The sequence below is a fragment of the Sorex fumeus genome, unplaced genomic scaffold, assembly GCF_029834395.1.
Source record: "Sorex fumeus unplaced genomic scaffold, SorFum_2.1 ptg000100l, whole genome shotgun sequence".
NCBI classification, from domain to species: Eukaryota; Metazoa; Chordata; class Mammalia; order Eulipotyphla; family Soricidae; genus Sorex; species Sorex fumeus.
Genome location: NW_026606157.1, coordinates 10,507,053 through 10,523,581, shown reverse-complemented (window position 1 = coordinate 10,523,581; position 16,529 = coordinate 10,507,053). Strand labels below are relative to the sequence as shown.

The 16,529-nt window shown below is 54.4% G+C and overlaps 1 protein-coding gene across 1 annotated transcript in view; it reads left to right on the top strand.

Moving 5' to 3' along the window:
- Positions 1-10,515, top strand: part of ITPR2 (inositol 1,4,5-trisphosphate receptor type 2) — a 342,793-nt gene extending 332,278 nt beyond the window's left edge. The window contains exons 56-57 of the mRNA XM_056134649.1: positions 7,968-8,129; positions 8,607-10,515. Of these exons, the coding sequence (XP_055990624.1) occupies positions 7,968-8,129; positions 8,607-8,696 (252 nt within the window). The 3' untranslated portion in view covers positions 8,697-10,515. The remainder of the gene's footprint in view (positions 1-7,967; positions 8,130-8,606) is intronic.
- The last annotated feature ends 6,014 nt before the right edge of the window (positions 10,516-16,529 follow it).

Sequence of the window (16,529 nt, the reverse complement as noted above, 5' to 3'; positions counted from 1 at the left end):
TAGCAGGCATAAAACCATTTATTTGTTACAACTAATGGAATTGACTAATGCAGTTATCAAAAAATACTTAAGTAAAAAAAAAAAAATTGGTGAAAATTGTATCTTACCAGGGGGTCATTAGGTCCTTGTCTGAGGGCTACCAAGCTGTTGTTGCTAGTTATTTTTGTTTATTGGGCTTAGGTGGCTTCTATGCTACTTTCCCATTTAATTTGGTAGCTCCTGCTGGAATGTCGGCATTGTGGAACTGGAGCTCTGGCGTATGTGGCCACCCACTCCAGTAGCTCCAGAATATTTACCTAGACCGTGAATCTGTATGGCAGCTGTTATGGGATGTGGACGTGGTTGCTGGAGCTTCCAAAAGTATGGAGGAGGAGGGTTGAGGGAAGGTTTCTCGCCCCCTCTCTGAGAAGCCCCCAGAGTTTCCAGCCTGAAGTATAAAACACTGTCCTCCCATTGTTCATCAATTTGCTCAAGCAGGCCCAGTAATGTCTCCATTTTTTGAGACTTGTTGTTACCGTGCTTGGCATATTGAATATGTCATGGGTAGCTTGCCAGACTTTGCTGTGAGGGTGAGATACTCTCTGTAGCTTGCCGGGCTCTCCAAGAGGGGTGGAGAAATCAAACCCAGCTCGGCCGGGCTCGCTGCGCGCAAGGCAAATGCCCTACCAGCCTGAAGTATATCTGAAATTTTTGGCCATTTTCTGCAGAGCTTAGTTGTGAGGCGATGGAGTTGGGCGTTGGCACAGTGTTGGCTGTGGGGATGTGAGTGCATCTCCCCAGGCTTCGGCAGGGCAGGGATTCAGTGGCTGCCCCCTCCCAATGGTGCCCCAGAGTTTTCAGCCAGGAGATGGTGTATCTGTGAATTTCTGTGGCTGGTTGACCACTCCCGTGAGTCTGTATAGCTAGACCAATGGATGAGCTTACGTGCCGGCAGCTGTGGGTGTTTTTAGTTTCAGGTTTATTTGGGGTCTGCACCCCATGGCTCACTCCTGGTGGGGCTCAGGGGACCCTCTGCAGTGCCGGGGACAAAGTCCAGGTTGGCTCTGTGCAGTGCAGGTGCCTTCTGGCTGTTGGGTTTCCTTTTGGTTTTTCTAATTTTTTAGTTTCTGTTCTTGGGCCACACCTGGTAATTCTCAGGGCTTACTCCTGGCTCTGCACTCAGGGATCACTCCTGGTAGTGCTGGAGGAACTGTATGGGGGGTGCTGGGGACTGAACCCCGGTCAACCATGTGCAAGGCAAGCACCTTCCCTGCTATTCCCCTGCTATCAACTGATGGACTTTTGGTAAAGATTGTGCTGGGCCGGAGTGCCCCTAACGGCCACTGAGATGCCCTGCATCCTTGCTGCCATACTCCCAGCTGGACAGGCAGGGGAGGGGGGTCGTGCTGGGCCAAGGGTCATCATGACTCTTGCTCTAGACTGGACTCGGGGGTCCGGAAGGTTTCGAGAGCAGTGGCAGAGCCATCGCCGCCTCCTGCAGCCCAGAGTGGCCCTGGGACGTGGCTTGGCAGTGTTACTGGGTGGCAAACTCAGGCCTGTTTACAGCGTGTGGGGGACGGTCAGAGGGCACCTGGTTCCCGGAAACCTCTGGACACAAAGATGGAGTTGTCTGATCCTGGGGCGAGGGACGCCACCTCCACACCACCACGCTGGAAATTGCCTGGGACTCGCGGGGAAGTCACTGTCTCTGCCAGCAGAGGTTTGTGGTCGCACACGCGCCCCTTCAAGGATCCCCCTCCAAAGTCTGGCTTCTGCGTGTTCCCACCTTTGACTCACAAGACGGGAGGGGCCCGGCTTCCCAGGGAAGTGCTCAGAGAAGCAGCCAAGGCCCCGGGACAGCCCCTGCTCCGTGTCTGTCATCACCAGGGAACTGCAGCCACTGTGCATGGATGCTGCTGTGGTCCTGGTGCATGTCACTCCATCACAGTTGGAATGTGGAGCGTCTGCTCACAGCTGCTTACACTGGGAATAAGGACCCGGAGACCCGTGGGGCGGGCACTGGCCTGCGTGCAGCAGACCCCTTTGATCCCAGGCATCACACATGGCCCCCAAGCGCCACCAGGAATCACCCCTGGGCACAACCAGGTGTAACCCCCAAACAAGACCAAAAGATCTAAATGTCCCACATCTTAGAAAGTCGTTTTTAAGTTTGAGGTGGACAAAAAGATCTTAACAGACATAAAGATGAAGCCAAATCCACTAAAATCTTGAGAGGGGGGAGAGACAGAAAGACAGAGGGGGAGAGGAAACAGAGAAAAAGAGTGAGGGAGAGAGAGATATGGGGCGGGGGGTGGGGGAGAAACAGAGACAGGGAGCGCACTCTGCTGCCTGCTCTGCCCAGCAGACAAGGGCCACAGGGAGCCTGACAGGAGCCGAGGACGCGGTTGAGGACACGCAGAGGCCCCGGGACTGAGGGCCTGGCTGCACCCGCTGGCAAACGCTCCTGTTTTCCACCACCGGGAGGACTTTTAAAGCCCCATAAATCCCGGCTGCTGGGCGCTGAGAACCATGTGGACTCAGGCTGAGCCAGAGTGTGCTGGCGGCGGCCACGCCGTGACCTAGAGCAGCCCCCGGTAACAGTGAGGCCCTGAGGGCCTGAGAACGACACTTTCTGCACACGGCCCCTGGGTGGCCAGAGGCCCGGGGCCAGCAGAGAGGGCCACAGTCAGTGTGGTGGCCGTGGTCAGCATCCCGGGGCCAGCAGAGAGGGTCACAGTCAGTGGGGTGGCCGTGATCAGGGGCCAGCAGAGTGAAGACCACGTCCCCTCCTACCACAGTGAGCCAGAGACGGGCCAGACAGTGGGCCAGGGAGGCAGTGCGCAGGACTCCGAGGGGGACGAGGTGCTCAGCAGGGCCAGCCTGGGAAGACCCATGGTACTGTCCTAGGAAAGGGCCCGCTGTCACCTGGGCGCCATCCTTGACATATGTCCATGGGTGATCCCTGAAGAGGAGTTGGGACAAACAGAACACCCCCCCCCCCCCCCCCGTTCCATGCCAGACACTTGCCAACCGTGGACCAGAGAGCAATGGCAGCATGAGGAGTTTGTATGTGGGAAAGTGAATAAGTTGGTGGGGGAGTGGGGCACGGAGTCACGGGCAGGGCCTCACTGGTGGGGAGCAGCAGGGACCCACAGGATCCTCAAGGCGTGCCAGGCCCTTCCTGCTCCTGGGCCTGGGGGAGCCGCTGGCACAGGCTGGCAGGGGGCGTCTGGCCTGGAGCCCCTCGGTGCAGCTGTGGGTGGGGAGCAGCCCGCCCTGGGCAGAGCTGTGCTGTGGGCCCCGGCCCGTTAGCCCTGCCCCGTCCTGGCATTGCCTCCCAGTCGCTCCTGTCCCAGGAACACGTGCTGCTGCTGTGACCGAGTCATTTGGCCTCTGGTGGGTGGACAACAGTTGAAGTCTGTGGACTGCTCGGCTTGAAGGGTCGCTGGAGGACTTGGTCAAGGAATTGGCCCCTTGGTGCGAGTGAAGAGGGTCGGCCGGAGCTTGGTGCCCCTGGACCGCGCAGCACATCGTCCGCTTGCTCCAACGGGCTTATGGTTGGCCCGGGTTGGGTAGAGCCCTCATGACAGGCTCTTTGGCGAGGCCTTTGAAAATAAGCCCACGGGCAGAGGCGAGTGGGGACGCACATGAGGAAAGGAAACGAGTTTTCTCCAAGCTGGTCACTGGCGAGTCAGGGAGCATCCGTAAGAAGTAAAAGAGAACCAGTGGAACTGGAGTCAGCGAGCAACTGCCCGCACGTGTCAGAAATGGGAACTGTGTCAGAAATGCATCTTTATGCGCAATTTACGAGCGGCCAGAATGCTTCTGACCTCGGAGGAGCACCGCCTCAGAATCATCCCCAAAGATGCGCTACTCTCGTCTGCAGAGGCTTTGCAGACGGGACAGCCCTCCTGACCCCAGGCCTGATGGCCCCTACACAACAGTCCTGGTTTCAGGGGAACCCGAGACCCCTTGTTCTGACAGAAGCGTCACAGCCAGGCCCTCATCTCCGCATACACCTCAGGAGCACCCTGTCCACGCTTCGACATGTCCGTGTCGGGTGTCGCGTGTCCCTGTCTGTGTCCAGAGGAGGGCATACCACTGACAAGGAGCAGCCGGGGCGTGAAACGGAGGGTGGGGCCGTTACAACTTCTGGAGGCACCACGACCACAAACGGGCTCAAAATCCACCACGTCAGGAGTCTGGTGTGTTTGTGGCGGGCGTTTCTCAGGAAGAGAAGGGGCTGTGAGAGGAACAAGCCAAGGAGCCCAGCCCAGGCTGACAGCCTGGGGAGGAGAAGGATGCTGGGACCCCCCCAGGCTCCTGCCTGCCTGACCATCATTCTTGCCTCTACACCTCAGCACCTCTGCCACAAACGGGGACTCTGAGAACAAGGAGGGAAGAACAGCTGAAAAGCCGTAAGGTGAAGTGAGGCAAACCGAGAGCACTGCAGGAAGGAGTCTGGCACTCCGGAGCAGGCTGCATGTGACCCGCACGGCCTCAGAGCCCTGACCCCAGACTGACAAATGCGTCGGCCAAATTCTTTCACTCCCGGTGAAATAAGGAAACAACTTCCTATTGGCTAAGCAGTGCCGGCAAGGGGACAGTCACATGTGACGCTTTGTTAGGCCGCTTTGTTAGACGGCAGGTCAGCGCCAAGTGGGAGGTGAGGCCGCAGCTGGCGCTGTCCAGTGTCCACTTGAACCTGGACACCTCACACTCCTCTGAGTCTCCAGGCCGGGAGAGATGGGGTGGGGGGGGGGGACTTGAACCCGAGCCACAGTGACAAAACATGGGGCGGCATTCATTCTAACAACTCGGCTGTCTCTTGGGAGTTAATTCTCCAGAGAAGGGTGTCGTTTCCGGGGGAGTTCTGAAGAAACACGAGTTGTGAAGAATTTATTACGAAAGGGCTGGCTTTATTCATAAACAAGGCAGGGAGGGAAGCAATCAATCTGGGCTTTTTCTACGTCCAGGGAAAGGTGTAATGCATTCAACTCAGGCTTCTTAAAAATTAAGAGCTCAAAACGGGCACTGGGGAGATATAAAGGACTTGTCTTGCACGCAGCTGGCCCGACTCTGATCACTGGCCCCGTCAGGAGTGAGCCCTGAGCACAGAGCCAGGAGTGAAAACCCTGAGCAGTGTGGGGTGTGGCCCACACCTCTTCCGCCAAATTCAGGAAAGAAACCAAATGATGAGTAGGGAGAGGGAGGAGTGAAAAGAGGCAGGGAAGAGGGAGAGAAAGGAATGAGGAGCAAGAACAGAGACCGCTAAACGCCACAGGCAGCAGGAGGACAGAACAGAACCCCGGGAAGGGAGCTCTGGGGTGGGGCGGCCAAGGCCACCTGCGGGTGTCCCGCTTCCTACCCCTGCACCCCCAAATCCCTCTCCCTCCCCCTGTGCCCAGAGTCGTGTCCCCCTGGCACCAGCCATGGGGGGAAGGGGCCGTGGAGAGCACAGGCCACCCCGCCCAGGCCCACCCTGTTCCCCTTGGCCCCGGGGGCTCGGCACGGCGGCTCTCGCCATCAGAACACGGCCTGTTGCTTTTGGAAGCCTGCAGCTGCTGCTGTTTTCTCTGCCTCCGTCTCCCCATGTCACCCCGTGCTCCTCCCCAGCCGCAGTCTAGAGACACCCTCTGGAGCAGCGCCCATCCCGCCGGGCTCACGGAGGGCAGGTCAGTGGGAGTCTCCACCCGCTGTTTCTCTCTGCGTCACTCGGCACTAAGCACCGCCTCCTGCCCTGTGGCCTTCTGCAGGGAACGTTGGTCCCAAGCAGACTCTGCACCCCGGAACATGGAGCGCCCCAGGCCCCTGCAATATTTCACTGGCTTGGAAGTCTTCACATCCCAGACTGGCTCCGAATCCCGGGTTTGATTTTCCACTCCAGGCCTATGTTCTGCCGTGTGACCAACAAACAGCCTGACGCAGGCGGGTCGGGGTTGGGTGAGGTTCTAGCCAAAGGCTGTGAGATGAGGCTGTTCCCTGAGAAAATAAGATCGTTGGATCGGTCTAGATATAGGCTGGGAAAGGAAAAACAGACAGACTGGAAGGGGCCACGTGCTTTAGGGTCACGGCACAGACCTAACTCCGTCCTGCCCTGCACTGTGGCCACCCCCCCAGCCCCTCAGTTCCTGGCTAGCTCTTCCTGCGACTCCCCATGCCTCAGCAGGACTCTCAGCCCCTGGGAGACGGGTCCCTGTTGGGGACAGTAGGCTTCCCACCCTGGGGTCCTGTGCCCCTGCCTGCCAGGGTCCAGTGCAGCTTCTCGCCCTAGTGCTGCAGGGCCCCAAGGAGCGCAGCAGTGGCCTTCGCCCTGATGGACACTTGTAGAGATGGGCTCATGCCAGGTCCTGCTGGACACTGGCCTGAGCCGCCCCTCACCACCCTCCAGCAGGCAACTGTTCTTGGGGACGCACAGTAGTTGTGGCTCACTGGAGGGCGTTTCTGTCTCGTTTCTGTGCGTTCACTCTCCATGTTGCATTGGCCCGTTCACTGCCATGGAGACCACCACAGACTGATGGAACCACACGGACTGGGAAGCCGGACAGCTGAGTCAGGGCAGGCTGGGGCAGCACCGGGGCATCTCTCCCCTCACCCCGGCCCTGAGCAGGAAGACGCTGACCAGGAGGGCACTGCTGGGGAGGCCAGAGGGGGCAGCTTGGAGCAGTGGAAACCTACCCACACGCCAGCATGTTCCAGCCCGAACACACAGGGACAATGACATTTACCTCACAGGCATTTGGGGGATTGGAAAATATATTATCTGTGATCGGTGTAATGCCCAGTAAGTCCCTGGTTCAGGGACAAACTCTGGGTATCTGGTTAACCATCTGTCTCCACTAGGATGCCAGGGGAACACTCTCTCTCTCTCTCTCTCTCTCTCTCTCTCTCTCCCTCTCTCTCTCTCTCTCTCTCTCTCTCTCTCCCACAGATTCCATACGCATGCATTCATACACACATACTCTCACGCTACACACTACCACACTTCCACACACATACTCCATACTATCACACTCACTGTCACTGTGAATCACTGTCATCCTATTATTCATCGATTTGCTCAAGCAGGCACCAGTAACGTCTGCATTCTCCCCAGCCCTGAGCTTTTAGCAGCCTCTCCTTACTCATCCTCCCCAATGGTGCCACATTGGAGGCTCCTTCAGGGTCAGGGGAATGAGACCCGTTATTGTTACTGTTTCTGGCTATCAAATACGCCACTGGAGCTTGCCAGGCTCTGCCGTGTGGGCAAGATACTACCGAGAGTATCCTGGAGAATATGGTGACATTTAATTAAGCATCCTTTTCTGTTTTCCGGTCAGAAAGTAAACGCACAGCACACTCGGTTAAGCTGTTTGGGGTCTGACAGGAGACCAGCACACTACCACATACATACCATACTCTCACATGACCACGTACATACTCTCACATTACTACACACACATACTCTCACACTACCACACACATTCACACACACATACTCACACATTAACATATACACATACTACCACACAGTCACACTGCCACACACCTATTTGCATACTCACAGACACACACTCAGAGTCATACATTCACACACATTTTCACGCTCTCTCACACACACACTTTGCCTCAAAAAAACAAAAAAAAAAAACAAAAAACAGAAGTAGTATACCAATAATTGCCCTCAGGGGAAGTCGGTGACCCTTCACCCCCCCCCCCCCCCCAGGCCGTGCCCTCCCACTTCCCGCTGCCCTGGGCAGGGCTGGGCCTGTCTTGGGGAAGTGAGAAGTGACCCCTGCGGAGGTGGCAGGACTGAGGCACGCCCGGGACCACCTGTGTGCTGGGGCCAGGGTACTTGGCTCCCCCAACTTCGGCGTCCCAGGCTGTGGCCTCCGGCAGAACCCTGCAGGAAGGCCCCAGAGCCGCACCTCCTGCCGCCGTCCACCACCCCCCAGGCGGAATTGGCCTGTGACTGAGCTACAGGGGTGGCCCCTCTTCTGTGCTTGCAGGAGAAGAACTTGGACTGGTTCCCCCGGATGCGCGCCATGTCCCTGGTGAGCGGCGAGGGCGACAGTGAGCAGAACGAGATCCGCAACCTGCAGGAGAAGCTCGAGTCCACCATGAGCTTGGTCAGGCAGCTGTCGGGGCAGCTGGCCGAGCTGAAGGAGCAGGTTGGTGCCTGGGGGGTGGGGGGGGGCACAGGCTAGGTGGCGCCACTCACCCACACCCCTGGCAACTCCCGGGGGCAAGACTGGGGCACCCCGTGGGCGGGTGCCACGGCAGAAGCCTCGAAACACCCGTCGTCCCCCACCACCCACTCGGTGTGCTGCCCCTTTCTGGGGAAGTACAGGAAGGAGCGAGCAGCTGTGCCCGGGGCCTCTGGGCGCGGCTGGCTGGCAGGGCCCTTTGCTGCCTCTGTAGCAATTACCGAACCCCTGGCAAGGTAGCTCGTCATTAGTAGCCGCCAGCTCGGCGCAGAACCACCCCTCGGGCTCACTGACCACCACGCGGGGAGCCCAGAGCCGCATGCTGGGTCCAGCTGCTCGCTTGTCCCGGGCAAATGCTCCCACCGATGCATCTGCAGAGGCCGGGCCCACGGCGGGTGTGGGGAGCCCTGAGCTCACCTCCTCTCCTCTCTCGGCCCCCAGATGACAGAGCAAAGGAAGAACAAGCAGCGGCTGGGCTTCCTGGGGTCCAGCCCGCATCATGTGAACCATCACGTGCCGCCTCCACACTGAGCGCGGACGCCCGCCCGCCTGCCCGCCCGGGACGCAGTACAGCCGGGAGTGAACGGCGCCTATTGTTGGGAACTTCAAAACAACCGCGCGCCCGGGCGTCGGGTGCCTGAGCCCAGAGAACAATTTCCGACTGTTTCCCCCTGGCTGAGAAGCCCCGGCTTGAAATGCAGCCTCGAGGAAGCAGATGCCCAGCCTCTCCAAGGCTGCGTGAAGACCCCAACTGGAAAGGATGGCAGGGACCAGCAGGGGATGGGGGAAAGGGGGAGTTTAGGCAGAGCAGGACCCCAACATTTATCCGGCTGGCCATGGAGTCCCGCGCTGGCTGGCGTTTCTTTCAATCCTGACACCCCGGGTCGTGCATGACACAGGAGGGGCTTATACTCAGGTGGCCGATTCTGACCAGGAGAGTAACTGCAAAGACTGAAAGCGATCGATGCAAAGGAAACGATCCAACTTCCAAACATTTGCAGCTGTCACGGGACAGCTTCCTCATTGGTGACAAGTGACACTGTGTCAAGGAGCCCTCTGGCACTCAATGCTGCATGCTGGAGGCTGCGGGGTCCCACACCCCCAGGGGCCGGAACATCAGAGCTCACAAGGGGAGTCCTATAGAATTTGTCAAAAAAGACAGTTCCAAGCGCTACTCAGACGAAGCTTCCCCAGGCTGACAGCAGAGTGCCGAAACCCAGAGCAACAAGAGTTCCCAAGGAGTCGGCTGGGGGACCCCATTCCTTTTCCCAAGCGAAGAATTCTGTTGGACCCGCACAGCAGTGGCTGAAGGACCCTGAGCCCCGAATACTGAGAAACTGGGATCTGCCGCCGCCTGCAGCATGGAACGTTGAACCCGTAGGAATTCAAGGACTATAAGGGAAATCCCACGGTCACTCGGTCGGTCACCTGTGTTCCTCATTGAAATCTCAGATCACGCTATTTGCTAGGAACGGTTTGACGATCTGCCAGTAGACCAACAGCAGAAACTTCTTTAAATACAAGCCCTCCCCCCCACCCCCACCCCGCCGTCGGTGCCAGGGCTGGAGCCAAAGCATTGTGAATACGGCACTTGCCCTGCATAGGCCCAGTGCCGGGGTCCAGCCCGGCCCTGGCAGGAGCGGGTGATGCCCGAGCACAGAGCCAGGAAAGAAAGATGGTAGGAGATGCTGGCCACACTTGACACAGGGCGGGCAGGTTTCTGCTGGCCCTGGCTGGCCACTCCCCTGCAGAGTAAGCCACGGGCCAGCACTCAGGACTCACTGCCCCTTCACCCTGCCTGAGGTGCCTCACAGCCAAGTCCTCTCAGGAAGCAGCCCAGGATGGGACAGAGGCTCATCTCGGGCTTACTCACCATGGAAACGCCCCCAGCTTCTGCTGCTCTCTTTACTACCTAGATACTTAAGGATTATAAAGCAGAATAAAAATAAGCAAACAACAACAACAACCCTTTTTATTTTTTGTAAAGAGCACTTTCCAGGCTGTCAGGTTCCTGCTGGAGAATAATGGGGAAGCTTGACATTTGGTATGAATTTATATATGTCTGTTAATGCAACTGGAATATTTGATTGAGGTGTCAATTAACATCCTCATATTTATATAGTGATGTTACAATAAATGCAATCATTGTTGATTCTGATGTAAAGGGAAATGTTTTCCTATTTAGTTATTAAAATCCATATTGGTTTAAAAGTATCAGTTTCTGCTGAATGTAATTTTTATTCCTCTTCCAGATAAATCCTGACATTCAAGAGTTTAATGCTTCCTAAATTAAAATACCATTTTAGGTGAAAAATGTTTGTATCCTATAAGACGATAAAACTAATAGATAAATTGTTTAAATTTTATTTTTTCCACCCCTCTATATATTTCAGAAGAGTTTGTTTTCATGCACCTTAAAGTTTTTCTGTTGGTGACAAGGACGTGATTCTGAGTGGATTGTGGATACTAACAGGGAGGTCACTGATCCATCAGAAGACACTTCTGTCCATCTTCTCAGTCCACACTGACTCTTGTGTTCCTTCCGTCCGCCCATCTGACCACTAAGGTAGCAGAGGGCCACCCCCAGCTGGGAGGGGAATGCCACCTTGGAATCAGCACGGAAGGTGGAAACCTCACTCAGAGTGCAGGATGAGCAGACGGGCTTGCCCTCGGGCCTAACACATGTACATCTGCTGATCTAAGCATGACCTAAGAGAGACACTCCAGATGGACAGAGGCCAGGAAGCACGTGGAGACCCAGGCGGGGGGGGGGGGGGGGGCACCCGTGGGAAGCACCATGCGCCCTCAGCGGGGCTGGAGTGGGAGGGGCACCTTTGGGGGGAGGAGCTTTCTGATAGCCGAGCCCCATGTTTTGGAAATGCCTCGGCCATTCATTAGATGACTGAAAAAACTTGTTGACAAAACTGCCCCTGGTAGAAGCAAACCAGACAACCAAAAGCCATCAGAGAAATGAAGATGCTTGTGAACTTGAGAAATCTGGAGAAAAAATTTCAGCCGGAACATTCGAGAGGTGAATAACTGATAACCCAGCCCGGCCAGGAGCCCTGTTCCCGTTGCTGAGGGTCTAGGTTTGCCTCAGCAGACACGGGTCCAACAGAATGACGAGATCAGAGAAGGGGGTTCGTTACTAATCAGATGAGCTGTGTGACTTTGTGTTTTCGGTAAACTGGTTTTGTTGAGGAAGTCGGCTACCGGAGAGGAGAGAAGCTGTCTCACATGGAAGGAAATTTGGGCCCTAAAACCGCATTTCTCAGCCATGGCGGGCGCCCAGGATATTCCAGGGGGGTAAAGGTGAAAATCATGTAAGTGGGGGACACTGTAGCACTATCCTCTCATTCTTCATCGATTTGCTTGAGCGGGCCCAGTAACATCTCCATGGTGAGACTTGTTGTTACTGTGTTTGGCATATCGAATACATCACGGGGAGCTTGCCAGGCTTTGCTATGTGGGCGAGATACTCTCGGTAGCTTGCCGGGCTCTCCGAGAGGGGTGGAGGAATCGAACCCGGCTTGGCCGGGCCAGCCTCGCGCAAGGCAAACGCCCTACCGCTGAGGGGGCTTCGGTGAGAAATAGTTGGAGCAGCTGAAAGCAGACACCCCCCCAAATACTAAGGAGACATTCCATACCCAGAGCTGGGATTTCAGTTGCCCCCCCAAACTTTGATGTGCCTCCCCTTGCTAGAGAAGTCATTGTTTTGCTAGTTTACAAAGCGAGAGCTGACGATCCAGACATGAGGACAGCCACCAATACTGAGCATGCGGCCCGCTCCGGGAGTCAGAAGATCCCTCAGCCGACCAACACTTCCGGATGTGCCATGGTACCTGGTACCAAGCATGGGCTCAGCGGGCACCGGGTATCATTCTCCTGGTCCCTCATACCTAGAGTTCCCAGTGACTGGACCCTGAAGGTGACACCAGCCCCAGGACAGCTGCGATCAGGAGTCACCAGCGCCACAAGTAAACCTGGCATTTTGGCTCCTGTGGGCATTGCCGGGAGACGGGAATAGGGCGTCATAGTTCCTTGCAGTGGGGCAAGAGTTGCTTTGCTTGGTTTGAGAATCAGAGGAAAGGTTGGAAGGAGAAACCTCAAGTTGAGTACAGGGCAGAGGGCACATGTGGGCGTGCGCTGGGCTGCCCGAGAGTTACCCGCGTGGGCCGGGCACCACGGGGCTCAGAGGAAGTCTTCGAGCACAACCGCAGCCACCAATCTGGGGCACTTGCCCTCCCCACTGACGCCCGTCACTCAGAGGGGGCCCAGGCCAGATCTGATGCACCGGCAACTTTCAGAGAAACACAGATTCCTTGTTGAATTCAGTTCGGCTCAATTGAACAGAAAATCCTGGGTTTCCTCCCTTCGGTGCGGATTCCCCCAGCCTGTCCCTTTGAACTCCACCTCTTGGGGGTAAAACCAGCCCGGCCCGAGCTTCCTCCCTGGAGCAGCTTCCCCTACAGTGGGCAGCAGTGCATCCTTTCAAAGCTCCCCTCCCCTCCCCTCAAATCTGTTTGCAGGAGAAAAGCTTTGGGGGTCGCTCCCTGATCTAAGGGCTGTGCTTTGAGTTCTGTTTTTATCACTGTCTCCACTTCCGACAATCTGCCTTTCGGTACCCCATCAGCTGTACCTTCTTCTCTTTCAGTGTGGATCAAATGCTGCTTTGTGACCCTGGTCTTCTCAGTCGCTCTGTCAAAAGTTATACAGCCACAATACCTTAAAATGTGACCTTGCTTTCTACCCAAATTTTAATGTATGACTATCAGCTGGGGCTTTATCAAGGAGGCAGAATCACGGTGGGCACATGGAGTGAGGGATCTATTTTAGGAATCTGAGTGGGCCGCTGTGGTGGAGAGCTGTGATGAATGCCATGGATAGCTGGTTTGCTGTGTCTGCTTCAGTGGGCCTGGGTCACTAGGTCAGTGAGCTGGCCATCAGGAAGAAAAGCTGTAGAGGACGGAGGGCGAGCAGACAGGAACCCATCAGACCCACTAAAATTTGCTGCTGGCCTGTGTCCCCTCCCACCTGCATAGCCCCTGTGACCTCCAAAGAACAGCTGGTACCTTTCACGTGGAGCAGCATGTGTGCCCAGGGGAACTGGCCCGATGTGGCCAGCGGCTGCTCGCTCCTCCACTGTGGGCCTGGAAGGAAAAGGCGCCACCTACTTCCGCCGACAATGGCTGCCAGTTCACTTCCACCTTCCTGAGCCCATAAAGATGCCCCCACGATTCACTTGCGGAGTAGAAGGAAGCAACGCCAGGGACTGGGCAATTGCCAATGGTCACAACCCTGACGCATGGTCCACAGAAGCAGGAGCTGGGGTGGGGGATCCCGGGCCAGCAACACGGGGGTCCAGGCACTCGTGCTGGGCATGGGGAACAGTGCTGAGGCATGAAACGGTAAGACTACACTAGTCCGAGCTTATGTTCTTCATGAAATGAAAGGAAGGGAAGAGAATCCCTCCTGCGATCCATGGGAATTTATAACCCTCAAAGGGAATCTGGGACTCGTGGAACCACACCGACAAAGCCACTCTGCAGGACGGGCCTTCATGTGGCCGAGAGCCACACACCCTTTCCTTCTGCTCACACAGAAGACATGCTGGCTGGTGCCCACAGTAGCTGAGCGGAAATGGCTTGTTCCAGCCAAAGAACTGTGTGATCAACAAGCTGAGATGGCCCAGGGCCTGCAGGACATGCAGGCTGTGGCCTCCCACTTGAATCGGGAAGGCCCAAGAACAGATCTGAACCCCCAAGCAGGACATGCAGGCCATGGCCTCCCACTTGAATCGGGAAGGCCCAAGAACAGACCTGAACCCCCAAGCAGCCTCTTCCAAAGAAACTCCCCGGGACAGCCTTGATAGGAGTGAGACAGCACACGTGGCCTTGATGAGGAATCAACAGCGGTGGTAGGCCACAGAATATAAGGCTTGTCGCCCACCCCCACCCTGCCCCCGCCCTACACACCCTTGCTTTATTCGGTTGTCATTAACTACTGGGGTGTGATCATATGTTACTGCACGCTTCAGTCAGTCTCAACGAATCCAGGCATCCATAGGAAATGCCAGAAAACTCACCCAAAGATACAACTCCTGGGATTTACTGCTCTGAAGAAAATATTTTTTAAAAGTTACATGGGCGAAAAGTCAGCATAATTCAACAGTGATCTCAGTCCAAACTCCAGTAATTTGGGTAAGTTTAAAAACATGTGACTGGACCATAAGATGAAATGTTATGAAATATATGAGGAGTATGTAGAGGAGGGCTGGAGCGATAGCACAGCGACAGGGCGTTTGCCTTGCACGCTGTCAGCCCGGCCAAACCGGGTTCGATTCTTCCGCCCCTCTCGGAGAGCCTGGCAAGCTACCGAGAGTATTCAATATGCCAAATACAGTAACAAGAAGTCTCACAATGGAGATGTTACTGGGTCTGCTCGAGCAAATCGATGAACAACGGGAGGATAGCGGATAGGACAGATGTAAAAGAAAGCAATATCTGGATGCAAACATGTGTACTAGTAACTACGGTACCAGTCTGCTTCTCAAAAGGGCTATAACAGAATACACCGTGGGACTTGTGGTATTTTGACTTCAGGACCATACACTTCCCCTTTTAAAAGATGATACTTATTTTCAGTTGCTTTAGTCTAAGAACATTTTTCTTTTTTTCCTTTATTAGGACCACACTCTCCAGTGCTTAGGGATCACCCGTCAGTGCTTATGTGATCATGCATGCCATGGGACTGAACCTGCAAAGGCAAATACTTTATCCGCTGTCCTCTCTCTCCACCCTAAAACTTTTTGTTTATTCAAGGGTCACATTTCAGTGGTATTCAACTTACTCTTGGCTCTGTGCTCAAAAATCACACCTGGTGGGCTCAGGGGACCATATGGAATGCCAGGGATCAAGCCTGGGTTGGCCATGTGCAAGGCAAGTGCTATCACTCCAGCCCTGTTCTAAAACATTCTTAAAACATAAAGTTGAGGACTGGAGAGAGACAGTACAGCAGGTAGGGTGCTTGCTTTGAACGTGATCAACCCAGGTTTCATCCTTGGCATCCCATATGGTCCCCGAGTCCACCAGGAGTGATCCCTGAGTGCAAAGACAGGAGTGAGCCCTGAGCACCAATGGGTGTGGCCCCCAAAGCCAAAAAGAAACACATAAAAAATCCTGGAAAGTTGAATTAAATCTAGCAAGTATTTCCTGACAAATATGCCCAAACTCATTTACATTTTTGTGGATCACTGAAATTGAAGAAAAGTGAATATCATAAATGCATAACTACTGTTTGTATAACTGTTTCTGTAAGATACTTCAGAAAAGTTGCATATTTTTCCTGTGGACAAGTTAGGAGAATGTGTCCTGGATGAGAGAAGAGTCCAACAAAGATGTGAACAAGAAGAATAATTTCACTTAATGTGAGATTAGAGCAAAGAATCCTTGATCTTTCTTACATTTTTGTCCTCCTCCCCACCAACATTTCTTTAAGTCTGGAATGAAGAAATGCTACAACATGGAAATGACTGAGAGTTGGGAAGAAGAGCAAGTGTGATGGGTAACAGTACAACAATCATGTCAGAACTAGAACAATGAGCAAACCCGTTTTGATGAATTTTAAGTGTGAGGACTGCCAAGTTTAGCTCCAAAAGAAATAGTGACAGAAATCTAGAACAGAACAGTCAGTCATTCATGGAAAGTGAAACCTTCACATTTTAAATAAACGCTAGCTCTGAATGTGCACACTCGTTTCACCATGTTTGTTAACTGTTTATTATTTCAGAAATGTTACAGAAGGGCAGACAAGGACGATGGGCATTCTATTCGAGAACTACACACTAGAGACATGAGTCTTCGGAGGTACTGCTACAGAGTGTGTGTGTGTGTGGGGGGGGGGTCTCAAAGGAAAAGGGGGAGGAGACTAGAATTATTCCTAGGCTTCTGGCTGATGGTGGAGGAAATGGTGCTTTCCAGGAGGCAGGCAGTAGGAGGAAGAAGGGGTACGATGAGTTTATTCTGGGACACGTTCACTTTTCCATTTTTAAAAGACAAAGCAAGAAATAACCAATTAGATGGCTGAACATATCAGTTTGGAGTACATCAGACTTGGGGGCTACAGGAAAAAGAGATTACAGTCATTAAGACATACAGCTAGCCGTGAACCCCAGGGAATAAAATGAGAGCAGAGACACACAGAGACTACGATGATGATCAAGCTCCATCTCCAGAGAAAAATCTAGCAAAAGGAATAATCATCCCCTCCTCCCCAATACACTCAAAAAGAAAAGGTATAAAGAAAGAAAAATCAGAGCTCTAGAATGACAACAGAAACAAATAATGAGAAGTCAAGGATGAAGAG